This window comes from Dromiciops gliroides, chromosome 4 (assembly GCF_019393635.1).
Source record: "Dromiciops gliroides isolate mDroGli1 chromosome 4, mDroGli1.pri, whole genome shotgun sequence".
In the NCBI taxonomy this organism is placed as follows: Eukaryota; Metazoa; Chordata; class Mammalia; order Microbiotheria; family Microbiotheriidae; genus Dromiciops; species Dromiciops gliroides.
Window position 1 is genome coordinate 366,965,370 of NC_057864.1, and position 27,870 is coordinate 366,993,239.

General features: G+C 36.1%; 1 protein-coding gene across 8 annotated transcripts in view; it reads left to right on the plus strand.

Moving 5' to 3' along the window:
• The window catches only part of AKAP7 (A-kinase anchoring protein 7), a 169,003-nt gene that overhangs the window by 22,335 nt on the left and 118,798 nt on the right, over positions 1 to 27,870 (plus strand). For all 8 annotated transcript variants that reach the window (XM_044002905.1, XM_044002907.1, XM_044002908.1 and 5 more), the window contains 2 exons: positions 12,907 to 13,043; positions 19,844 to 20,004. In XM_044002905.1, the coding sequence (XP_043858840.1) occupies positions 12,907 to 13,043; positions 19,844 to 20,004 (298 nt within the window). The remainder of the gene's footprint in view (positions 1 to 12,906; positions 13,044 to 19,843; positions 20,005 to 27,870) is intronic.

Here is a 27,870-nt window from a genome sequence, read left to right on the forward strand (position 1 = left end):
GGTTATTACATTTTCTTTATGACATTTCATGTCTCTACTACCATGGAGATTATCATTGGAAATGTGCTGCTGATAGGAAATCTTCCCTTTGGCCCTGGTGAGTCCTTCTGAGGCTTAGTGGTAGTTGTCAGACCCAATGCTAGACATAAGGCTAGAGAATGAGAAGATGGTATTAAACTGCTGAATGGACCCGAAGAAGGAAAATGAGGAGGAGGAGGATAAAGAATTAGTGCATCACTTAATAACAGGAACTACTTTGAGCAGATAAAGAAATGTATGGAGGCCTTGGAGTGGCTTGAGCTTGGTGATACTCATGTATCTGCCCCTTCTGCTCTTTGACCTGTTGCACACCTAGAACCACTGTGTGACTCACACTCTTGGGGATAAATACCTGCACACTCTATTGCTTTTCTAAACTTTGACCAGCTTGGTGGGCATAGGCTTTGTTCCCATCATCCTGCATCTCAAACACTTAAAATTTGTGCCACAGCCGTTTCTTGTGAGGCTCATGCAGAGAGCCTCTGGGTGATTCACAGTAGTTTTATCTTAGAAAACCCAGTCAGATGCAGGACAAAAGGAAACATTTAGCTACTCACTCTTACCCAATATGTGTTGGTCTTTGGATCACCTGCAATTTTGGAGTTTGAGGTATGCCAGGCAGCAGCTCAGGTTCATTAAAAGGATTGTGTAATTTCCTGAATGCAATATACTGATTCCTTCCTTATATATTTCTGGGCTTAACTCATTCTCACTCTATAGTTACTGTTTTAAAAGCACATACTGATCACCCAACTCAGTGGAATGGCTATTCAACTTTGTGTCAAGGTCTGGATAGTGGGCCCTCTTTGTCCATTTAGTTTTTCTTATATAAATTGTTAGGGCAGTTTTCTGAAGAATCATGGATTTCATTAAGGAGGCTCTGTAATATTCAGGGACTTGATATGATCCACATAATACATATCATCCATTAATTGGAGCATCTGGAATATATCAGTGTATGTTCAGAATCTTCAATTTGGAATTTGTGCGTGACATTCTTCCTAAGTGGTGAACACCTTTGGCTACATTTTTTAATATATGTATTGTATGGATGCTAGTTTTGATGGGTTCTATTTCCACTTTGTCTTGGATGTAAGCAGGAAGACAGCTAGAAATGTTTCTGGGGTTAGCAATATGTTGATTTTCAAATTTAATTTTTAGTCTTAAAGGGAAGACAACTCTAGCTATCAGGTAGAGCCAGGGAAAATAGCAAGATCTGGAATGGTAGGTAATTGTTAAGAGTCAGAGGCATACTTGGAGTCAAGATTATGGAGGTCCTTTCAAGGTACATTTTCAAAAGTAAAACTTTTGAAATTCTGTCTGCAACCATAGGGAAAGTGCCTGCTCAGACTCAGGTAATGTCCTGAGTCTTACTTAGCCTGTACCATTTTAAGATAGCAAGTATTCTCAGAATCCCAGGTTGGTAATCAAAACACATTTTCCTACAGCAAGAAACATCGTTGTTATATAATATAGCTTATGAAACTTAAGTATTATTAATTTACTTAAGGTACATTATGAGTTAAATAATTTTTGTGAGTTAGCCTGGGAACCTAAGTATTGTCTATAAAATTGTTTAGAGGGGAAAATGTGCCCTTAGTTCCAAATAAATGACTTGAGTGAATTTTTGGAACACAATTCATTTGTAAATTGGAAACTGTCTGTACTGTGTTGGATAACTCTACTTTTGCTGTCTGCATTTTGGCCTTTCTTCTTAAGAACTAAACATCCAGAACCTCCTGGGCTTTTGTTTTAAATTGTGAAGTCATATCTTTTGCAGTTTGGAAGGGTTTTTTTCCTTGTGAAACATGATTACTCATATTTCTAAGAAAAATAATTTTACTTTGAAATCAATCAGAAAACTCCCTGAACATGACAAAGTATCTTCAAAATAACATATTGGTGAATTTGGTGCAACTAAATAAGAGAAATGTGCATTTTCTCTCCTGGGCAACACACGTTGGTTTTAAAGTGAACGTGAAAAAGACTTTAACAGGTTTTTTGTTTTTTTGATACTGACATTAAACCTAACCTATTTCTTTGTGCTTATCATTGTGCCATTAATGTTTCTATGAATCTTCTTTTGGGAAAGAAAAATGATGCTAATGACTCAAATGTATTTATAAAGCTCCTCAGGTGTCAGTGATATAAATACACAAAGAAGATAGTTCCAGTCCTCTAGAGCTTATATCCTCTTGTAAGAAGCTAAAATTAGCTTTGGGTGCCCTGAAAGGGTCTCTCCCTGCCCTCGGGCCGCACCATGCCCATGCCCCACTCGGGGGGGGGGGGATATGCATGGGTTTCTAGAGCTCCAGGCAAGCCTGGCATGGTCTTTGGGCACAGCCTGGAGGTGCCAGTGAATTAGCTTGGTGTGCAGGAGGACTTAGAGTGAAGGAGCTTTGGAAAGGGGAAGACACAGGGCGCGACTGAGAGATGGAGAGACGTAGGGTGAAGGGGCAGCTGATGGTGAGGGAGACGATAGGCAAGAGGAGACCAGAGAAGGAGACGCGGCTCAGGGGTATAAGCACAGGCGGCAGGCAGCAGCAACCAGACACGCACAGGTGAGAGACGAGGGAGGAGATTTCATGGCAGGGAGAAAGTTAAATGCAGTCAGGTCGTATTGTCCTATTTTTCTTTATCCTAATCTTTAAGTTTATTCCTATCAATAAACCCTGTTTTGTGTTAAATTGAAATGAGGCTTTTTAATCTTTTTCTTGTTAGTCCGGGAGAAGCAGTTGGAAAGGGGGCAGGCCCTTGTACATTGGCCTGTGCAAGGCTTGGCGAACCTGGGGGAATCTTTAGAAGCTCCGCCTTACATATTGCCTAGGCAGCTAATAGCCTACAGGTAGGCAAACAGCTAGTAGCTTTCAGATGCCAAGCCAGCTAATTTGAGCTATAGAATTTTTTAGATAGTGACCACGAAGGGACTTAAGATTAAGAGCCAGTTATAATTTTTCAGAGAGCTTATGGTTATAGCTTTTTCACTCTGTACATGTATAGGAAATGGTGACCAGGAAGGAGAGTGTGAACCTTGGGAGTCCTGGGAGTGGTGATTAACATGCCTAGGCAATTAGTAATGCTGGTGTTGATTTGATAGCCTTCCTAGAGCAGTGGTGTTAGAAGGGGAGTGTGGCATGTACAGGGAGATGAGGTAGATGTTTGTATAGCTTGTGAATCATGGCTTGGTAGTTTAGAGCCAGACCTGGTTGAGAGCCTTGAAATCAGGGATAAGGGGTTTGGACTTGATCAGTAGAACACTATTGGAGGTTTTGAAATTGGAATGTGATGTGTTTGAACTCTATTTTAGGCAGATTACTCTGGAAGTATTTTAGAGGATGGATTAGAATGAGGAAAGACTGGAGACAGGGATACATGGTCAGATGTCCTGTAAATTCTGGCTATAAGATTCCCCTGGCCTGTGATGCAGGCATGCCTTTGCTATGGCTAGGGACTCAAAAGGGATGGTTGTCAAGGTCATAGTTGTTATTTTTCTGACATCCTTGGAAATTACTTTGTGTTTACCTTAGATATATTTTGTATTTATTTATCAGTGTACGTGGTCTTTTCTCCTAGTAAAATGTAGGCTACTTTAGGCAAAGGATCATATAATTTTTGTCTGTTTATCCTAAAGTCCTACCAGTAGAAATGTACCTGTCAAGTAGTAGAAGTATTTTTGTTGCTTGTTGTTGTTCAGTTGTGTCTTACTCTTTGTGACCTTACTTGGGGTTTTCTTGGCAGAGATACTAGAGAGGTTTGCCATTTCCTTCTCCAGCTCATTTTACAGATGAAGAAACTGAGGCAAACAGGGTTAAGTGACTTGCTCAGTAAGTGTCCAAGACCAGACAGACTTAAATTCAGGATGATGAATCTTTCTGACTCCAGGCCCAGAGCTCTACTACTATGCCATCCAGCTGCCCCCAGTAGACATATTAGTTTCTGTTTTAAAACATAGTTATCGTAATAAGTGACTTGCTCAGGGAGTAAGATTTTTTCAGGGACAGACAAAATAAAAGGGAACATGGACATAAACCTAGATATCAAGAAATCACCCAGTAAATTCAGACACTCATTCTCCCAGATCCTCTTTCAAAAAGAAATCTCCCCATCCTTTTCAGTTCTCTTGTCAGGACAAGAAGCTGAGAACCCACAGTATAAGTTACAGTTTAGGAATTCCAGACCAGAACTCCTGGGTCACCTTGTGGATCTCTTATTCACAGGCAGCCTTACAGTAAGGGCCTTGAGCAGCTACCTTCCTGTTCCCAGAAGTAAGTTATTTGCCTCTAGACCTGGGTTCATATTCTGTCTCTGGTACTTAACTCAGTGTGTGACCCTTAGCAGTCATTCCATCTCTAAATTTTAGTTTCCTTATCTGTAAAATACAGATAATAATACCTGTAATACTTATTTTACAGGATTGTCATAAACTCAAATTAGAATGTATGTTAAGGGATCAGAAAATTTTACAGTGCCTGTTGTTGTTCTTTTTGTGTCAAGGAGGAGCCTATTCCAATAATCTAGGGCTAAAGATAATGAGGATTTTCATTCTAGTGGATAGGGAATTGACCTTGTGTAACTAGGAAGATCTGAGTTCAAGTTCTGCCTTTGACACATACTGACTGCATGATCAAGTCACAATCTCTAAGAATGTAATTGTCTTGGAGTTGAGAGACTTTAAAAAACCACATCTCTGTCATTTGTTTGGAGAGGGCCTTAGACAAATCACTGGGTTCTTCGATTTTATGCACATAATTCTCCAACAGGCTTAAAGAATAAGCAAATTAAAAAAAAAATAACAGAGGATGAAATTCAGGTCTGTGAGAATGTTAATCCTTATACAAATACACACACATACATATTCGTATACACATATTCAAATACATATACTTAAGTTTAACATATTCTTTTTTGGGGGGGCAGGGCAATGAGGGTTAAGTGACTTGCCCAGGGTCACACAGCCAGTAAGTGTCAAGTGTCTCAGGCTGGATTTGAATCCAGGGCCTGTGCTTTATCCACTGTGCCACCTAGCTGCCCCCAGTTTAACATATTCTTAATGACATAGGTTGAATATAATTTTGAATTAAATGATATATAATAGAACATATATGTAATAGTATATAACAATATCATAATAACATAAATTTCTTTTATATTTGTATTAGAAAATTTGTCTATATTCTTTTTCTTGGAGGGTGGAGGGAATAGTCCTGTGATTTCATAGAAATAGATTGCATACTCCCAGTGAGGGGGCACCTCTGCCAACACAGACTGGCAATTGTTCTACAACGTATACTTTTAGTGAATTATCTGGGGCTCTGATAGGTTAAATAACTTGCCTCAGTAGGGTCCCATAGGCAGTATGCATCAGGGGTAGGATATGAACTCAGGTCTTCTTGCTTCCAATATTAGCTATTTCCAAACACTATGCCATAGCTGCCTTTAAAGCCTTTAGACTTGATATTGTAAAAATGGTATTTGAAAATTATGTCAGACTTCTTTTTATTTATTTATTTATTTATTTATTTATTTTTAGTGAGGCAATTGGGGTTAAGTGACTTGCCCAGGGTCACACAGCTAGTAAGTGTTAAGTGTCTGAGGCTGGATTTGAACTCAGGTACTCCTGACTCCAGGGCTGGTGCTCTATCCACTGTGCCACCTAGCTGCCCCAGACTTTTTTTTTTTTAAAGGAATATTTTTGTCATTTACATAGAAAAGGTCAAAAGAAAATCTGTTTTAAAAAGCTTAAGTAACCATCTTAAAGTGTTTCCTTAGTTGTTATGATACCACACATATGCACATATCAGGCACACTACACATATGGGTAAAAGTAAAACCAGATATAAATATAATGTTGGGGATATTTTAAAAGTAATTTTCTTCTTATAATCTTAATTATGCAATTTCTTGGTCAGAATCAAGTGAATCAAAAGCAGATCTCTATCTGTTAAAAAGCATAACCAAATCAAATTGAATATACCTAAGGATGACTGAATGTTCCCTTTTTAGAGATAAAATATATAAAATAATTTCTAAAGACATTTATTTTAATGTCAGTTGAAAATTCTTAGACTTAAACCATGTAAACTATAAGGCAAAGACATTATAACCAAGATGATTATTTTTTGTGATTTGGTGATCATGTTTATATTACAAAGCTCAAAACAATTGTTTTGGGAGATTTTACCATCTATATTTATATTTCAATTTTCTTCTATCCTTTTTAATTTTTAGCCCAGACCTGTGATTTAATAGGCAAAGGGAACTCTAGGGGTCACTCTCTCTACCAATGCAGATTAAAAACTGTTCTTCATGAAATTGAATGCATAGAGTTGCCATACATGACTTGCCATGTAACCATAATGTTAACAAAGGCAAAACTTGGAGCAGCTAGGTGGTGCAGTGGATAGAGCACTGGCCTTGGAATCAGGAGTACCTGAGTTCAAATCCAGCCGCAGACACTTAACACTAGCTGTGTGACCCTGGGCAAGTCATTTAACCCCAAATGCCTCACTAAAAAAAAAAAAAAACCAAAGGCAAAACTTAAACCTAGGTCTTCCTGACTTTGACACTCTGAATGATTTTCAACTGTATCTGATAAACCTCACGACCTCTCTAGCAGCAATACCTTACTTATTCTAATCAGTTTTCAATTTTCCCTGCCTGATTGTCAATTTCAATATTTGAAAGAATTCAAAATATCACTAAGGTGACTCCTAATTAACCTATGTCTTCTAATCCAATGCTATTCTTGTTTTCATTCTTCCAATTTAATGCAACTCAAACATTTTATCAAGTGCCAATTACCTGCCAAGCACTGTCATAGGCATTAAAAAATACAAAGACAAAATTAAAGTTACTGCCCTGAGAGAGGTTACTTAATCCTTCATAGAGTATCTACATACACAGTGGAGACCTTTCCTTGATTCTTATAATATGTTACATGGGACTCAGACTATCTATTCTGTGCTAACCCTCACCCTCACATCCCTTTCTTTATATAACCAGTTACACCCTTTTGTGGTCATTCATGTCTTTGAGAATGTCTTCTCACTACTTCTTTTGTTCAAGTTTTTAATAGTAGTGTGTTACAGGCTACTTCCAGCCACAATATATCTCTCCAATCTCCTTTGGGTTAACTATAATATTGATTCTTTTTATAAACTAACATTTGTTTTCAAACAACAAAAGCGCACCATCTCTCCCTATTTTCCTATCCCCAAAGAGAAAGAACATGTTACAAACATGTATAATCAATCAAAACAACTCTTCACATTGTCTGCCTCCAAAAAGACATGTCTCAATCTGTACTAAGTCCATCAACTCTGTCAGGAAAATGATAGTATTGTGTTGATTAGAGTTCCTAAGTGTTTCAAAGTAGTTTGCCTTTACAATATTGCTATTATTGCATAAATCATTCTCCCAATTCTGCAAACTTCACTTTATATCAGTTCACAAAGTTTTTTTTCTAAAACCATCACCTTCATAATTTCAGCACAAATGCAATCCAACCTTCTCTACTCCTTCTGTTCAATTACAGACCTAGCTTTATGTCTATCATCTACAGTATCTATTCAAATTAGCTGCCATGGGCTGTCTATCTAATCTGGACAATAAGCACTCTTCATCAATCTAATGTTTTCTCTGTGTGTGGATGACAAAATGTATTGACTTCAGGTCTCATAAAGGAAGGTCTTATAGCATCACAGAGCATGGGACAATCAATATAATGCCACCTACAAACAAGAGGCTATGGAGAACATTACATATAGGAGCCCCCTCCTCCAGTAGAATTCTGTACTGGACAGCCTCTATGAAAATGGTAAACACCTTTGGAAAGTGTATGCATTCCTTATATAGCTATATATTTTTAAGAAATCATTTAACTATAAAGCAGGAGATTCAAGGAATTTTTTCCAGGTGACCCCATGACCCCATGACCACATATAGAACAAGAAATGTTGAAAAAATAGTAGTAATTAGGGAGGAAGTTAGGAAGATTGTATTGCTAGATACTGTGTGATGCACAACATAAGCTCCTTGAGAACACGCTATTTTCTTTTCCTTTAGAACACCAGTTCCTGGCACTGCTTTTTATAGACCTGGCACTTAATAAAATTTTACTGGAAGAAACCTAATGTTGATATTCTGCCATCCCCAAACATAGAATCTAACTATAATAACTAAATTTTTTTTTTACTAAAAACAGGACAATAGTCTGACAAAGATACTCTTTTTAAAAAATCATTGAAAGTATATCTTCTTTTCTCCAAATCAGAACTATACTGATATGTATAAGGACATATGACCACTGCATTTACCAGGTGCTACTGAGCAATTTGCATGAGAGATTTAGGGAAAGGGACTAACTAAATGATTATTTTATGTGGTATAGGGAACTCCCAGATGATGAAACTTCTGCTATCTATCTATCTATCTATCTATCTATCTATCTATCTATCTATCTATCTATCTATCTATCTATCAATCATGGGCTTCAGGTATGGCAACTACAAAGTCTGAAGTAACCAATATTTTATATCAAAAGGCATATAACTATGGGGATATTAGTTTTTCTAGTATTTTCTTAAAGTCAAATAAATAATGTTGATAGCATATGCTCATATTCTTACCCATACTTAAATTTTTTATGATGAATAAAACCCAAGAATTTGTTAGCCACGATTTGTAGTGTTAAAGAATGTTAAGGGGTCAGTACCATATTATTTAAATTTTGATTTAGAATGTATGCATCTTGAGGACAGAAACAGTTTTTGTCTTTCTTTGTATTTCTAGTGCTTAGCTTGGCACGTAGTGAGAACTTACTACCTGAGTGTCAGCTGACTTAAGAATCTCTTTTAGACTGTTTTAAGACTATCTAACCATAAATGAATAATTAAAAATTATTGATGTTCTAATCAATTGAATTTTTAGCTACACTGCTTAATTATTCTAGATTTTCTATATACGATAGGCCACTTGATGAAAAAATACATTATGACATGACTATATTATTGTTAACATATTTTAAATCATCAAAATTCCATTGGGTGAATTTAATTTGTTATATTATGAATATATAACAAGAGTCAGTGTGGCATAATATGTGGAAAGCTAGGCCTAAAGTAAGGAATACCTTGGTTCAAGTTTCTCTTCTGCTATATATTGGCTATGTAGTTCTGGAGGAATCATTTAATATTTACTCTAAGAAGTTTTAGAGCTGTGCATTGTTGGAATAAGTGTCTGCACCAGAAATTATGAATGCCAGTGAAATTTCTTATCTCTTCCAAAAATATTAATTGTAAATTAATTATTTCATCATTATTTAACATTTTAATTTCATTTTGCATATATTTAATACTTGTTTCTTTGTTCGCATCACTAAAAATTTTTTTTTTAGAAAATAATGATATTGCATGATATAGTATATTTTTTATCCAGTTCTTAATTTTTTAGATCAATAACTAATTTAAATAGGTAGGGTTAGAGTTGCCTTAGATGAATACCATATATTCTCATTTTAATTTTTCTTCGGGTTTGATATTTATTTTGGTCTTTGATTATACAAGTCAATGCACATGACTGCCCAAAGACATTTGATTCAAAACTTTAAACATTTTATTGTTGTCTTTTGTTTTTACATTATAGTGATTTTCATGTCCATATTATCTCCCTACAATGAACCTTTTCTTATAACAAAGAAAAAACCCCTAAGTAAAACTAGCCAATACACTAACCCATCTGATAATGTAATAATATCTTCCATGTTTCCAGCTAAAGAAAGGAAAGGTACATGTGCTTATCTCTTCTCTGTGACCAAAATTGGTCTAAAATTGCATAGTATTCAACTTTGTTTTATTGTTCTTTTCAGTTATATTGGTGTAGTCATTTTGTGTATACTTTTCCTGATTCTGCATACTTCATTTTATATTAGTTCATACAACTCTTCCTATGTTTCTCTGAAGGGCTCATATTCATCCTTTCTTCTTGCACAATAATATTCAGTTACATTCATAAATCATAGTTGGTTAAACCATTACCCAACCAATGAGCACTTACTTTGGTTCTACTTCTTAGATACCACAAAAATTATTGCTGTGAATATTTTTGCATATGTGGAATCTATATTTTCCTATCTTTAATATCCTTAGGGGTATATGTCCTCAAAGAGATCACCAGGTCATATAGAATATGAACAGTTTAATGATGGTCAGAGGTTTTTAAAAAAAAAATTAGTACTTTTTGATAAATCTAATCTAAGACCTAAAGATTACAACTTAGCCTTTAAAAATGAGTCTCTTGGGAGGATGGAGGGTTAGGTCTAAAATAGAATCTATTTTCTTAAAAAAAAATCATAAATCATTTCTTTAAAAAATCAAAATGCCCCTGAAATACATATACTATTTTTTCATATGTTCAATCCCAGTGGCCCTAGAACAGCAATTTTACATGAGTTTCTTACTGATTAAAAAGGACTAAGAGCAGTATTAGTAGTTTGTAGCACAAAATAATCTTACCTCCGTCAGTAGCAACACTGGTCACAATCACAAGTATTACTTAAAACTTTTATGTCTCAACACAGTCTTAGTAACTCTGAAGGATCCCAAAGAAGTAGGATATGGACCCTTACCTGAAGGCACTTTTAATCTAGTCATATTTATACTGATTATAAGGATATGTCAGACTTAAGCATAATATTTTAGTTCATTATTCAGTTAGAGTGTGCTGCTTACCAGACTGTCAACATTCTTTCTGTGTGTATCATAGAGGTGGCTCTTTGCCTCAGGAAATATTATTTAAAGTACTAATATGTAATTTCCTATCAATTAACTTATTTTCAGAAGTGACTCGTGGAGATATGGAATGTTGAGAGGTATTGGTTAGATTTGATGGGTGGGGAAGAGAAGAGGTTATTTAGGATCCGGATGCTTAGAATAAGGGAAAACTTAATACCAGGAAGTGATTACATGGGACAGGAATTTCCTTTTTCAATTCAGGAAGCAGTGAGGAAGAAAGAAATAATTGAATGTGGGACAAAACTGGGTGGGGAGGGGGTCTCCCGCGATTCCCCATGGCAATTCTTTAAAAGCTTCCTTCTATAAACATAATTCAAATATTATTCCCCCAAAGGGACCAAGCTAGATACTCTTGAAGGCAGCAAGAAATCTACTGTCAGGGTCATTCAGTTGAAAACAATATGATATCCCATCTACAAATGGAGAATTAGCAAGCTGGCTTGAATCTCAATAGGAAGAATATAGCTTTTGTGGGGAAGAATGTGATTGAAGTGTGCCATAGTAATTGGACTGTGAACAAGAGTCTGTGTAGATGGATAAATTTGGAGTCAAACTAAGTAAACAAGCATTCATTAAGTGCCAGCTATGTTTCAGGCAGTGTGCTAAAAACTGAAGATACAAAGTTAGGCAAAAGACAGTCCCTACCCTCAAGACCAGAGTATAATAGAAGAGAAAACCTGAAAACAACTATTTACAAACAAGATACATACAGGATCAGTTGGAAGTAATCTCAGAGGAAAGATGCTAAGTTTAAGAGAGAATGCAAAAGACTTTTTTTAGAAGGTGGAATTTTAGCAGGAACTTGAAGGAAGCTGGTTGAGCTAGGTGGTGGACATGAAGAAGGAGAGAGAGTCCCAGGCATAGAGGACAGACAGATGAAAATGTGCAGAGTCAGGAGATGAGTCTAATGTGAGGAACACCAAGGAGACCAATGTCACTGGACGGTAGAATATGTATGAGTCAGTAAGGTATAAGAAGACTGGAAAAGTAGGAAGGAGCCAGGCTTAATGGCCTTTAAAAGACATATAGAGGGTTTTATATCTGATCCTGGAAGTGACAGGGAGTCACTGGAATTTACTGAATAGGGGAATGACATGGTCAGACTTGTGCTTCAGGAAGGTTGTTTAGACTTTTGAGTGCAAGATGGACTGGAGTGAGGAAAGACTTGAGGCAGGGAGACCAACTAGTTGTCTGTTGCAGTAGTCCAGTTGTGAGGTGATGAGAGCCTGCACTGGCACCAGGCAGTGGTAGTATGAGGAGATGTAGAGTCGGGGGAGGAATATACAAGAGATGTTATGAAAGGAAAATCGCTGGGACTTGACAAGAGATTAGATATAGGGGATGGAATAAAGTGAGACGTTCAGGATGACACATTCGATGAGGGTGAGGCTGGGGGTGCTCTTGATAGTGCTGGGCAACTTAGGAAGAAGACAGAGTTGGAGAGGAAAGAATGAGTTCAGTTTTTAGACGTGTTTTTGATGTCTGTGGGACATCTACTTTCAGATATCCAATAGATAGTTGGAGATGCACTACTGGGGATGAGAAGAGACATTAGGACAAAAAAATCGGAGAATCATTTGCATAGACATCATAGAATACTTGGGAGCTGATGAGATCACCATGAGAACTATGTAAGAGGGAGAAGAGAAGAGAGCCTAGGACGAAGTTTTTGACAATAACTACAGCTTATGAGTATGACTTGATTGAAGATTCAGTAAAGGAGACTGAGGAGTGGTCAAATAGGTAGGAGAACCAGAAGAGAACAGTGTTATGAAAGTTGTTCTTCTTTTAATTAGTTTCCTTTTCTATAAAATGAGTTGTTACTCTAGATGATCTCAGAGATCCTCTTTCAGCTAAACTATTTCATGATTCTATGACTCAGAAATTGTACTAAATAAACTAGTTCAGCCGTCCATGATAGTCAAGAAAGTCAAATAAATGATGAAGAATATGTTTGCTTGCATGCTTTTGAAATTACCCTATTATATTGTGCTTGTTTTTCCTGCACTTTTTAAAGATTACATTTTGGCAATAATATCCATTTTTTCTAATCACCATTTTTTATTCCTTTGATTAGATAACAAGAGGAATTCAGACCCTTCAAAACACAATAATACAGCAAGATAAACGGCTATCCAAAGTAATGAGCAATTGTGGTTCCTTCCATATTACCCTTCTAGTAATGCATTTACTAAATGAAGAGGAAATTAACATGTAAGTATTTTTAGATATACTCTTTCTTTCCTATTCTTCCCCAACCCTCCAAACATTATACAACTTAGAAGAGAGGAAAGTGGGTTTGAAGACTTCAAAAAATAGATTAAAAGAATATTAGTATTTTAAATCTTATTCAAACCAGTAAGCCTCATGATTACAGGGAAGAGACCATACATTCTCAAAAACTATACTAGTGGAATGTAAATTTTTTTAAGGCCCATCAAGGAGGAAAGACTTTGAGTATAGGTTTATTAATGAACTATCTTTGTATCATTTTAGAATAAGTCAGGCTCAATTTAGAGAGGCTCATAGCCAAGATAGCTGTAAGGAAATGTTTTTTTTGCTCAACTCAATAGACAGGTACCTTTAACTAAGTCATGGTGAATTTGTGATCATTGTGATTTGGAGATATTTGGATATTTGGAGAGATTTGAGTTATTGAAATAATAAGATGTCATATAGAACATCAAGAAGGGATCTGGAGAAATTTCCAGTCCATTTGCCTCATATTATTGTGAGGAAACTGAGATCCAGGAAATTAAGTGATTTGGTCAAAGCCACACAGCTATTTAGTGGTAGGTAGAACTGTAACTTGTGCACAACACAGTTTTATTTTTTTGTTGTTGTTTCAGCAGATATTTATTTAGTACCTTCTATATGCAAGACAGAATGCTGAGCACTCAGAGTACAAAGACAGGTGTCAAATAGGTTCTACTTTCAGGAGTTTTCTAGTCTAAGGAGGGGATGGATAAGTATTTAAATAACCATGAGAGACAAGATAGTGAGCAGAGAAAAGTCTAGGGAAAATGCTATGATAGAATTAAGAATGGAGAGGTGACTTTAACCCTGAGGTAGGGACTGGGGATTCAGGGAAGGCTTCATGAAGAGAGAGGCCATTTGGTGCAGTGGGAAGAGTCATTAATTTGGAATTTCAGGACTTCAGTTACAATATCAGCTTTCCTACTTAGTACTTGTGACGATGGATTGGTCATTTATCCTCTCTGGGCCTTGGTTTCTTCATCTGTAAAATGAAGAGGCTAGACTAAATGATCTCTAAGGGCTCTTCCAGTTCTAAATCTGTGACGCTATGAGTTCATTCAGAAGACTTTAGAGTAATTTAGGTTCATATTTCTACTGTCCCCTACCACCTTTTATTACAATCCTTGTATAACCAGATTGGTACAGAGTCTTATTTTGCGTTACAGCGATCAGTAGATACAGTCATTGTTCTTAGGTTGTTCTGCTTTAAAAAAAATATTCAATGAGTTATATGTATCTCGTATAGCAAAATAGAGGACCTCTTTCTATCCGTGGTTCAATAGTAGAGACTTCTCTTTGGCCTCAGCTTAGCATATTTCTGAGTTCAGAGTCATAGAATCTCAGGGTTTGAAGCCTTCTTAGAGGCTTAGTCAAATTCATATCTGAACAAAAATCCCTTCTATGTTATTTTCAAAAGTAATCGTCTTGTATCTGCTTAAATACTGATAGTGAAGATTTATCGCTGTCCAAAACAGACTATCCCACTTTGAGAAAGTTCTAATGGCTAGAAGTTTTTATTTATATTTAGGCTTGCAACTTTTATTCATTACTATTATTTCAGTCCTAAGAAGCAAAACAGAACAAAAGTAATCCTTTTTCCTCAAGACTGATCCTTTCATATTTGAACAAAGCTATTAGCCTAACTCTTCTCCAATGATAACATGTCCATTTCCTTGAACAAGATCTCTCATCATCCTTGTCCTCTTCTGAATGTACTCACACTAGTCTATATTCTTCCTTCATTGTGGCACTCATAACTACACAGCATAGATAAGGTTTGATGAAGGCAGAGTACATTGATATTCTCACCTCCTAGATAATACTTCTCTTAACCCAGACAAGGATGGCAATAACTCTTTGGGTGCACCTCATCTTGAGGCCAAAAGTGTCAATAGATTCTGCTTTTAGGAATTTTCTAGTCTAATGAGGAAAGGGATAAGTACATAGATAACCATGAGAGACAAGACAGTGAGCAGAGAGAAATCTAGGGAAAATGCTATGACAGAATTAAGAAGGGAGAGCTGACATTAACCCTGAGGTAGGGACTAGGGATTTAGGGAAGGCTTCATGAAGTTAGAGGTCATCTGGTGCATCTTGAATCACTAAAAGCCCGGATCTTTCTTGTCTAACCACATACTCCTCATTCTTGATCTTGTACAGTTGAAGATTTTTTTTTTGGATCTTGACCCAGGTCTGGCATGTTAATGATCTTCATGTACTCTGCAAATTTTTGACAAGTATACTTTATACACTTCCTCCAAGTCACTGATAGAAATGTTTAACACTACAGAGTCAAGGACAGATTCTTAGAAAATTTACTTCTTATTGACATTGATCTTTTAATTACCACTATTTGAGTTCAGTCATTAAACCAATTAAGGATTTATCTAACTAAACTATCAACTAGTTGATGCTCCTCTCTCCATTATATCAATAAGGATAGGCTAAAGCTCTTTATCATATGATTTGAAAATCTAAATATTTAATGTTTAAAGTATTCTACCTGAATAAATAGATAAGTAAATAAGTGAATATGTGAATAAATAAATGAGATTAATCCAGCATGACCTGTCCTTGATAAAGTTATGCTGACTGAAGTTACTACTTCCCTGGAGAGGACTTCTGATGTATTAGGAAATGACCCATTTTATTTGTGGTTTTGTCAATGCTGATAATTTAATACTTTCTATATCATTATCTGCAATGTGGACAATGTCACACTCAACACAATATGAACCCTGGGATGATATGTTTGGTCAGAGTCTTTTCTTTGTGTATGTCTCCTAGGCTCTGTGGAGGATATAAAAAATCAATAAGGAGGAGCCCTCAAGCTTTTAGGGAGATTCAATATACACATAATATATATTTCTATGTGTATATATACACGTGTATATATACATATGTGTATATATATACACACACACATACATATATATATGAATATATCAAAATTGAGGCAAGACAGTCCTCCCTAAAAATGACTCACTATTCCACTAACCACTGTAGCTTTTCTAAACTGTTTCATCCCTCTTCTAATCTCCCATGGCTCTCTTCCTTCTTACTTTCTTAGAAACTTGCCTCATATTTCATGGAAAAAATCAAAGCCATTCATGGAGAGCTCCTTCTTCATCTCACAGCATTCAAATGCTTTCTGCCAATATCTCCTCCTTTAATTTGTCTCATATGAAGAAGTGGCCCTTCTTTCCAAGACAAACCCTTCTACCTGCACAAGAGATCCCTCTTCATCCAGTTTTCTCCAGATTGCTCCTCTAACACTTGTATTAAATCTCTTCCTGTCCACTGACTTTTTCCTTACACAACTATTGAGCAGTTACCCAGCCTCACCCTCATCTAATGTGTCATCCTGAACATCTCACTTTATTCCATCCCCTATATCTAATCTCTTGCCAAGTCCCAGCGATTTTACTTTCATAACATCTCTTGTATATTTCTCCCCCTACTCTACATCTCCTCATACTACCACTGCCACTACCCCAGTGCAAGCTCTCATCAGCTCACAACTGGACTATTGCAACAGACAACTAGTTGGTCTCCCTGCCTCAAGTCTTTCCCCACTCCAGTCCATCTTGCACTCAAAAGTCTAAACGACCTTCCTGAAGCACAAGTCTGACCATGTCATTCCCCTATTCAGTAAATTCCAGTGACTCCCTGTCACTTCCAGGATCAGATATAAAACCCTCTATATGGTCTTTTAATTTTTTGTGGGGCAATGGGGGTTAAGTGACTTGCCCAAGGTCACACAGCTAGTAAGTGTCAATTGTCTGAGGCCAGATTTGAACTCAGGTACTCCTGAATCCAGGGCCGGTGTTTTTATCCACTGTGCCACCTAGCTGCCCCTCTATATGTCTTTTAAAGGCCATTAAGCCTGGCTCCTTCCTACTTTTCCAGTCTTATACCTTACTCCCTCATACATATACTACAGTCCAGTGACATTGGTCTCCTTGGTGTTCCTCACATTAGACTCATCTCCTGACTCTGCACATTTTCATCTGTCTGTCCTCTATGCCTGGGACTCTCTCTCCCTCTTCATGTCCACCACCTAACTCAACCAGCTTCCTTCAAGTTCCTGCTAAAATTCCACCTTCTAAAAGAAGTCTTTTGCATTCTCTCTTAAACTTAGTGTCTTTCCTCTGAGATTACCTCCAACTGATCCTGTATGTATCTTGTTTGTAAATAGTTGTTTTCAGGTTTTCTCTTCTATTATACTCTGGTCTTGAGGGTAGGGACTGTCTTTTGCCTAACTTTGTACCCCTGGAACCTGGGACATAGTAGGTCTTTAATAATTGCTTGTTTATTGACTGGTTTTGTAATTGTTGATTTTATATGTAAGACAGTGGAAAGAAGCATTTCAAAGACTTGTTTACCACATATTTATTTTATTATAGGTCTACTCTGGGAAAAACGTATAATGAGAAATACTGAAAGAATAAAATAATATTTTTAAAGGTGAAAGCAAACTTAGAAGGCATCTAGTAGAACTAAATAATTTTATAGATTATAGAATTGTGTCCCCCCCCCCAAAAGTAAAATGATTTGCTTACAGTAAGAAACGTTGTCAGTGGAACATGTGGGATTTGAACCTATGTCCTATGCACTTGTCACTGATGTATTTTGAGTAACTTCAATATATACTTGATTAATTATTTTCAAATATATGCTTAACTGAACCATTATAGTTTGATTCTTTATTCTAGTTCTTATATCCTATTTAAAAATTTATAGTAGGGGCAGCTAGGTGGCGTAGTGGATAGACCACTGGCCCTGGAGTCAGGAGGACCTGAGTTCAAATCCGGCCTCAGACACTTAACACTTACTAGCTGTGTGACCCTGGGCAAGTCACTTAACCCCAAGTGCCTCACAAAAACAAAAAAATAACCCCCCCCCAAAAAAAATTATAGTACTTTTAGTTTGGAGTGAACTTTTATTATTTTTGTTTCTTTAAAATGAATGTAAAACTTAGGGATATTTTAAAATAGTCATCAAATAAATCAATTAAAGTTATAGCAAAATATTCCTAATTGAAAATATAGATGAACTGAGGAAAAGATGATATGAGTGCAGATTATCTACTGTTAAAGAAAAACGGGGAATCTACTTAATAGATAGGGTGTTGCTGTTCCAATTTTTAAATGTGCCTTACATAGACTTTCTTCTAAGATAGGAACCACCAAACCCTTTAAAATAACTTAGTATTAAACTGACCAGATTTATCATGTTATTACATCCTCATATATCACATATATAAGGAAGACCTATGCGTGTTTTAACAAATATTGACTCAGTAACTTTTAGGCTACTGGCCTTACTAAAGATGCAGTTCAAAAGTACTGGATTTGGAAGATATTTTAAATAAAATAAGAAAATTTGCCATTTACAAAGTCATTGTGAACACATGAATATGACTAAAAAATAATTAGATTGGGTCTGTGTGTCCTCTAGCAAGCCTATTTTCAACACTTTATAATTATCCCAGAATAAGTGCTGACTTGGGTCAGTAAGTAGGAAGAATAAAATATCCACTGATTAAAAGTTACCACTGATTGCTCTTTCTCACATATTTGATATAGAACTACATTAATAATGCACTTTAAAAAAAGTAAAACAATATGGTTTTCTTGAACAGTGATATTGTAGTCTTGAAAGGCAGTAACTATTTATTTACTAGATAATGTCTGCCCCCTAGTGACACTTTAAAAAATTCATTCTAAAAAAGTGAGCTATATAGCAATAATTTTATTTAATATCGAAAATAACTAATTCCTACTACCCAAAACACTACAGAGATAAAAGTGTAGAAAGTGGAATTAGTTAGCCTTTATTGTTTGTTTTCAGTAAGGAAAATGAAACAATTGAAATACGGCAGAGCTTCGTTTTTAATACTGGTATTTTCCAACATGGATTTAGCATCCAGTTTGTAGATTAATTAATACTACCAGGTTTTCTCTTTAGAACATTAGAATTTTGGATTTAAAGCTGTGAAGGGCATAAGAAATCACTTAATCACCCTTTTCCTTTTTACAGATGAGTAAATAAAGACCCATAGAAATTAACAATCTTTCCCAAATTCACATACATTGAAAGTGGCAAAACTAAGATTTGGACTCAGGTCTATAAATACAGTGCTCTTTCCATTGTTGCGATTTGTATTTAGAGTACTTTACAGGGGGCATATTTTTATTTATTTAGTACATTTGGATCAATTTAATAGTCTATTAGTCATACGTCAAATATAAGTTGTAGTTTTTAATATTTTAGGTACTTTATGTAAAGATGTAGTCAGTAGTTTTGTTTGATACTTTGTTTTGACAAGTCAGTATTTCTGAACTCTTGATGAATCATGAAATAGTTATTACAAGTAATTCACTTGTCATTCCTAAAAATAAAATGCAATGAAAATGTTAGAAATGTAATTTATTTTTCCTCTATTTGGGTTATGAAAATTATAATAATTTTTGGCACATATGTTCACTCCCAACTTTTTCAATAAAATGAAAATACTAGAAATTTAATTTACTTTTATTTTGAGTTCTTCATTTCATATTAGCCTTAACTTTAATGCTTACTTGTAAAGTTCAAGTTACCATATGAGCTTATGCTGAACAGTTTGACTTTTTAGGAATGATTCTGAGATGACAACATTTGGTAGGGATTTTAATGAATCTTGCAAGATTTTATTATAATCTCTAGAAATTATAACTTTTCTTTATCTGATTTTTATATTTTTCTTCTCTTAACAGAGGTATAGATGCTCTTTTGGAGACAAAAGCATTAATAGAAGAAATACTACAAGGAAGAGATTTAAATTTACCTTTTCAAGGAATTGGTAATTTTAGAAATCAGGTTGGATTTGTGAAGTTGGCAGAAGGTGATCATGTAGCTGTACTTCTAGAGATAGCAGGTAAAAAAAAAACACCTTGGTAATGGGGATTAGAAATATTTCAAAAAACTTTTCATAGTCTATTAAAATAATGAAATCATATCAATTAAAAACAAATTAAAGTTATTCTATATGTAATAGAATATACCAGTATGACCTTAATTTATAGTCAAATGCTTTGTTATTTACTGGATATTGGTGAAAATAATGGTGAACGTCTTTTAGTTGAAACAACCAAAAGCATATGTGTGTGTGTGTGTGTATTTTAAATACGCAGATGTAGAAACCAGATTTATTCTGGAGTAAACTGAATAGCATAGGGCCAGACCGGAGGACTCTTGAAGATCTGGTTTTAATTGAAATATGTGAGTGGAAATATTTTGGAATAAGACTGAAAAGGTAGTTACGATTCAGAGTGTAGAGGCCCTTAAATGCTAGGCTGAGAAGTTTGTATATTATTCTGAAGGCAACAAGGAATTGCTGATGTGTGTTAACCTGTGCCTTGGAAACATATGAGAACTTTTATGGAGAACTCTGCAAAGTCCAATTCTGGTCTCTCATTGTGAAGTGAAAGTTCTGAGTTTCTGAAGGCTATCCCAGAAGAGCATAAGACTGGGCAGCTTTTACTATGCCAGAAAGGTGTTAGATTGAGGGTGCTATCCCAAGACAATTATAACTGAACATGGTTTACCAGGAGTTGGCTTCCAGGCAAATCAATTCTTTGGCCATTGCAACTTGTGAAACATAGATTTAGAAAGGCCCTCAGTTTTGTCTGGTCCACTTCCATTTCCAAAATGATCATGGAAAAGGTCAGTAGGAAATCATGACAGAGATTTTAGACTATCTATAAACATGAACTTAAATGAATTTGTTCTAAATGATAGATCCTTCTCTAATGATTAACAAATTGAAATATTACTAGAAGAAATGAACCACATTAGTATTGACATTTTTGCAGTAAATGAGACCTTAAGACAAAAATGTTAAATAGAAAGATGGCAACTAAATGGAAAGTTGCCTTGTTTATAGGTCTCCCTGGAAAGGCAAATAAAGGCTTTGGCAGAATTGGTTTTATTTTGTGTCCAGAAGCAATAAGCAATATAATTCATGGAATGCTTTATTATTTTATCTTGCTATATTCTTTAGTACTCTGTGACTTCATTGTGAAGGAAATACGGTGAATTGGAAATTATGGCTTAGGTTTGAGGAAAGAAAAGAAGTGTGAATAATACTGAGATACCTTATACATATATATTATGGCTACCTTTTCTATTTGCCTATATTTAGACAGGAAATAACTGGTATTTGATATGAGAACCATATCAAAATTAGCTTTCTGTGTGTTGTAAGGACATCAATTGGTTAAGACAGAGATAAAAATTAACATTAAATTAGAAGGTTAAACATTAAAAGATGCTGCAAACAGTTATAATAGATTCAGCCTGACCTATTAAAACAAATCTGGAAGTCCCCCCAAATAAGAAATGAACAAAGGAAAAAATATTGACCTTACCACTATTTTGTAAGTGCTTCACTGATAAAAAGCAAGTTCTACTATAAGAAAGCGGAGCCTAGAAACTAACTCTTGTAGCAAGCCCTTAACTTCTTTGCCAAGCAAGGCAAAATGGGAACCACTGGGGATTATAGAAACATATTACTTGAATTACTTTAGAAAACAATAAAAAGCATTGAAAGTAATAACAAAAGTAGGGAAATTTCACTTGAGCTGTAACTAAGCCATTGCATCCCAAGAGTATTTATAGGTGAAACTAAAAGAACACGTAGAAAATGGATTGTCTGTCAATACTTCTATAATGATCTATTCTATTTTCAGTAACAATGAAACCACCATTTTCAGACCCTAAAATTTTAGTCTCTAATGTAGAGAGAATATTAGTAACTACTAACATATATATGTATATGCATATATATATGTATATTTTCATCTTTATGAGATGTTTATGAGAATAAGCTAAACACATATTAATAGCATTCTTAATGGTGTGTAATTTAAGATTCTAAATGTGGATTCTAATGTGTTCCCCCAGTTTGGGGGAAACTGACTAAAAATCACTGATAAAACGAGTTTAGGTTTTTAAGGGTTTATTGGAAAATAGAAAGAAAAAGATTGAGAACAGAATTCTAACAGTCTGACATTCCTATCTTTCCTCAAATCTCCTGTGAAGTCCTCTGCCGCCACCACCATCAAGTCCGGAAGCCAAAAGGGCCCGCGCTCTCTGCGCAGGCTCCCTTTCCTCCTTCCTGTCTCCTCCCAGACCATAGGAGGCTCCTCCAGTTGATTGGCTGGTAGACTTGATAGACAGCACCCATGAGCAAGCGTCATTTCCTGACGCCAAGGAAAAGCCACAATGCCTCTGAGGCATTTTCCTCATGGTGGAGCTCTCCACAGCAAGTCTCCAGTAGGTGGCGTCATTCCAATCATTACAATGGGAAGATAAAAAAGAATGGGTAGACTTTTGTAGATTATTTTCTTTAGTAGACCACATTTTCAAACACTCGTCTGAAACATATAGACATAAGCTCTTGCTATGATTAGTGTTTACAAAGCAGTATTTGATTTGGCTGAGGAAAATGTAGCCTTAATGGTTTTGCTCCAACACAGAGTTTCTGTTACTGTCTGTTATCTAAGCTTAGGTAGTTTTTTCTTTTCTTTTTAAAAATAGTTTTATTTTTAGTCTCAAATTCTCTCCCCCCTCTACCCCTTTCCTATTCTTGGAGAAGGCAAAAAATGGGGTGGAGGCAAGATGGCGGAGGAAAGACATTAAAAGCACAGAGCTCCTGACACAATTACCCCCAAAAGAGCAATAAAACAAACCCTGGAGCAGCAAAACCCACAAAAAGACAGTTGAGATTATTTTCTAGATTAAAGGGGGCCGTACTGGGCTATGAGTGGAGTCTAACCCTATGATTGAGCTGACAGAGACCCCAAACACGCTGCGCCAGAGAAACTTACCACCAGGCTCTGAATCAGCTGCAGCACCAGCATCTTCTGGAACTAAGCTTATTGTTGGGTGAGAGGGCTGAACAGGTGGCCCAGGGGTTGGAAAATACAGGGGTGTCTACAGGACCTGAGGAGGAACTGAGCTATCCCACCCCAGCAGGGAACCAGGAAGAAATCTTTAAAGGTGGGAGTCCCAGGTTGGGGAAGGGCATAGGCTTTTTGAAGCTAAGAACCACCTCAGCACTCTGCTGGCTGGTTAATTAGCAAGTTGGCATGAGTTATCTTCGGACAAGAGAATAGGCCAGGACCAGAGAACAGGCCAGGTGAAAGAAAAACCTGCCCTCCCTCAAACTAAAACACCTGGGACCCTCTAAAGCTTGGGACAGTGTAGCTTGGAAGTAGGGCCCCACAGTGAGAGTTAAAAGTCAAGTAAAAAACAGCAAGATGAGCAAGCAAAGAAAGTTGAGAATTATAGAAAGTTTTTTTAGCGATAAGGAAGATCGAAGTGTACCCTCAAAAGAAGATAACAACCTCAGGGCCCCTACATCCAGAGCTTCCAAGAAAAATATGAACTGGTCTCAGGCCATGGAAGCTCTCAAAAGGGACTTTGAAGAGAAAGTAGGAGAGATAGAAGGAAGATTTAGAGAGGTGGAGGAAAGAATGGAAAGAAAAATGAGAGCAGTGTAGGAGAGCTATGAGAAAAAAGTCAACAGCTTGAAAAGCCAAATAGAAAAGGAGATAAAAAAGGCATCTGATAAAAATTATTGCCTAAGAACTAGGATTGAAGAAATGGAAGCTAGTGACTTTATGAGAAACCAAGAACACAATAAAGCAAATCCAAATGAATAAAAAAAAATAGAGGGCAATATGAAATATCTCCTTGGAAAAACAAGTGACCTGGAAAACAGATCCAGGAGAGATAATTTGAAAATCATTAGACTACCTGAAAACCATGACCAAAATAAGAGTTTCAACAGCATCTTCCAAGAGATTGTCAGGGAAAATTGCACTGATATTCTAGACTAAGAAGGCAAAATAGAAATTGAAAGAATCCACCAATCACCTCATGAAAGAGATCCCAAAAGGAAAACCTCCGGGAATGTTATAGCCAAATTTCAGAGCTCCCAGGCCAAGGAGAAAATATTGCAAGCAGCTAGAAAAAGGGAATTCAAATACTATGGAGCTACACTAAGGATAAAACAAGATCTAGCAGAATCTACATTAAAGGACTGGAGGCATGGAATATGATATTCCATAGGGCAAAGAAACTGGGACTACAACCAAGAACCATGTAACCAGCAGAACTGTGTATAATCTTTCAGAGAAAAAAATGGGACTTCAATGAAAAAGAGGACATTCAGACATTTGCGATGAAAAGACCTGAACTGAATAGAAAATTTGAGTTTCAGATACAAGGCCCTGGAGAAGCTTAAAAAGATAAACAGGAAAAATAATTCATGAGGGGTATTAAAAGATTAAGCCGTTTACATTCCTACATGGGAAGATAATACTTAAAGCTCATAAGAACTTTCTCAATAAGGAATTCACAGAGGACACAGGTCTGAACTGAATATGAAGGGATGATATCTGTAAAGCATTTATGTTTTGTTCTTTGTGGGGCAAACAGGGTGGGGTGTCTTATGTCTGGGGCCAGATTTGGGCTCAGGGCCTCCTGGGTCCAGGGCTGGTGCTTTGTCCACTGTGCCACCTAGCTAACCCATGATGACATCATTAAAATAGGGTTGAGGGGTAGGAGAGGTAGTTCACATGAAGGAAACAAGAAAAAAGCTTATGGAGGGGAGGAGAAGAAGGGGAAGGAGTTGGGGAATGAGTGAAGCTTACTATCATCAGAAGTGGCTCAAAGAAGGAATAACATATATACTCAAGTGGGTATAATAGTATATTTTTGACCTGAGGGAAAGTGGGAGGGGAGGGAGATAAAGGGGGGGTAGAAGAGGGGAAGGAAGGAAGGAAGGGCAGATTGGAGGAAAGAGCAGTAAAAAGCAAAACACTTTTGAGGAAGATGAAGATGTTCTGCAAAACTGCACAAGTATGGCATACTGAATTGCTTGATTTCATAGGGAGGGTTGAGGAGGTAGGAAGAAAAATTTAGAACACAGAATTAACTCAAAGACCTTAATCTTAACAGAATGGACTCAAGGAGGGAGTAACATTCACACCCAATTGGGAGAACTAATCTATTTAACCCTACAGGAAAGTAGAAGGGGAAGAGGATAAGGAGGGAAGGGTGAAAGAAGGGAGGGCAGAACAGGAGAGGGGGCAGTCAGAAGTAAAACACTTTTGAGGAGGAATAGGGTAAAAGAAGGTAGAAAATAAAGTAAATATCATGGGAAGGGAATTGGATGGAGGGAAATAGTTATGATGATTGACTATAATGGCAAAATGTATGGTACATACTTTGCTGGGTTATTGTGAAGAAAATTCTTTGTCATGTTTAAGGTACTATATAAAAGTTATGATGAACAGGATGCTATCAGGAAAGCCTGGAAAGACCTACATGAACTGAAGCAGAGTGAAATGTCCTATACAAAATAACAGCAATAGTGTAAGATGATCTGCTGGGAAGCATGTGATTATTTTCAACAAGGCAATTATCCAATATAACCCTGAAGGACTTATGAAAATTGCAACCCATCTGCAGAGAAAGAACTGATAGTATCTGAAAACAGAAACACATTAAAAAAATTTTTTATTTAACAATTCCTTAATCTGAAGTTTTGTTTTTTAACTGTTTTCTCTCACAACCCAGCTAATGTGGGGATGTTTTCCATGACTACTCATGTATAACTCATATTGAATTGCTTGAGTTCTTGGGGGTGGCGGGGTGGGAAGGGAGGGAGGAAGAGAAATCGGAACACAAAGTTTTAAAAAATTGATGTCAATTATTTTTACATATATTTTGGAAAATAAAATTCTAAACAAAAAAAATAGAGAGAATGCAAGAAATATAAAACCTTTTACAAATAAAAATTCATATAAAACATTTCCACATTAGACATGTTTGGGAGAGGAAGAAAAAGAATAGAAGAAAAAAAAATATTTCAATCTGTACTCAAGTCCATCAGTGCTCTATCTGGAGATTAATTAATCCATTTTTCATCATTGATCCTTTGGAATTGTAATCTTTGTATCGATCAATTATTAAGTCTTTCACAGTTGATTATAATATTGCTATTGCTTTGTAAATTAATCTCCTGGTTCTTCTCACTTCATTTTGCATGAGTTCATATAAGTTTTTTGAAACTAGCCTCTTCATAATTTCTTGTAACACATTCATATATCATAACTTGTTCAGCCATTCCCCAAATGATGGACATCCCTTCTGTTTCCAATTCTTTGTCACTACAAAAAGAGTTGTTATAAGTATTTTTGTACATGTGAGTACTTTTTTTTTCTTTGAGGTATAGACCTAGTAGTTATATTGCTAGGTCAAAGGTATGCACAGTTTAATAGCTTTTGGAGCATAGTTTCATATTGCTTTCTAGAATAGTTGGACCAATTCACCAATATTTCATTAGTATACTTATTCTCCCACATCCCCTCTAGCATTTATCATTTTCCTTTTTCATCATCTTCGCCAATCTGAAGGGTGTGAAGTGTTACCTCAGAGTTGTTTTAATTTGCATTTCTTTAATTATTTATGCAACTTTTCAGATCACTACTAATAGCTTTGTTTGACTTCATATCCCTTTGCCATTTATCAATTGGGGAATAGCTCAGGCTGTTTTCCCTTAAAACACAAGGAAGCTGTCTCTGAACTTGATTGGTCTATACTTGATGGATATCTTTTCCATTTAATGGCTAAGTAAAAACTCTTTTAGTTTTTAGATGTTCTGTGTTACAGAACATCTGATATGTTAGGTGTTATGTGAGTCTCATTTTATTCCTCTCTCAAACCTGAATTGTGAGACTAGTTTAAGCTAGGCTTGGACTACAACACATGTTTTTAGGTAATATAAAATTTTTTGATAAACTCTGTTCTTTGATCTTCTAGTTGTTACCAGTAAAGGAGATATAAAACAAAGATATTAATGCTTGCCAAAGATATTCATTGTCATAGACTATATCCTGTGTGAAGTCTAAATAAAAATAAATTTACCATAGATAGAAGTCTTCCAGATAATCCTTTTTACAGATGATATTATTGCTGATTATATGGAGTCCTTCAGGTTTTCAGTAAAATCCATGGTTTTTTAAAAGGAAATGAGATAAACAGTCCATGTAGGAAAAATTAAATAAATGAAAATTACTGTTGTCCAGGTTACTACATGTAGCTGGATGAACTGCACATTGGGTATATCAACATACATATTTAAGACAGTCATTGCAGACTGACAGTGAATTGGGCCTAAAAGTATAGAAGAAACAAATTGGCTGGAGTGAACTTGTGTAGGGTTTTTAATAATCCCTTATCTAGGGAACCATCTTTTTAACACAAATGTTCTCTCATCAGTGCTGTATGATTTTGAATCTTGGAATTCCACAATCTCTTAAAAGAGTTGTGGGTTACCCAAAGTATAATGGAAAGGTGCTTGGTATGCTCAGGAAGGCTTGCAGCATATTTTCAGGGATGACCTATGTGTGAAAACCAACAAAAGAAAGATTGTTGAGGAAATATGATTAAAAAATGAGTTGAGTCTGTCCTGTGAAAGGACTGAAGAATAAGAAATAGACAGACTGAATGCCCCACTGATATCCATTGTATGCCAAAAAGACGCAGAAGAAAACTTCACAGCACTTTGAATGAATCTAAATGAGTGTGTGGACAGCAACTATACAGGATAAAGGGATTGGGTGAGTTGGGATCTAAACAAGTAGAAAGAATGTCCACATCCTCTGACTACACTGGGCTAGTTTCCTTACTTGAAAAATGAGAGGTTTAAAGTAGACTTGAAGGTCCATTA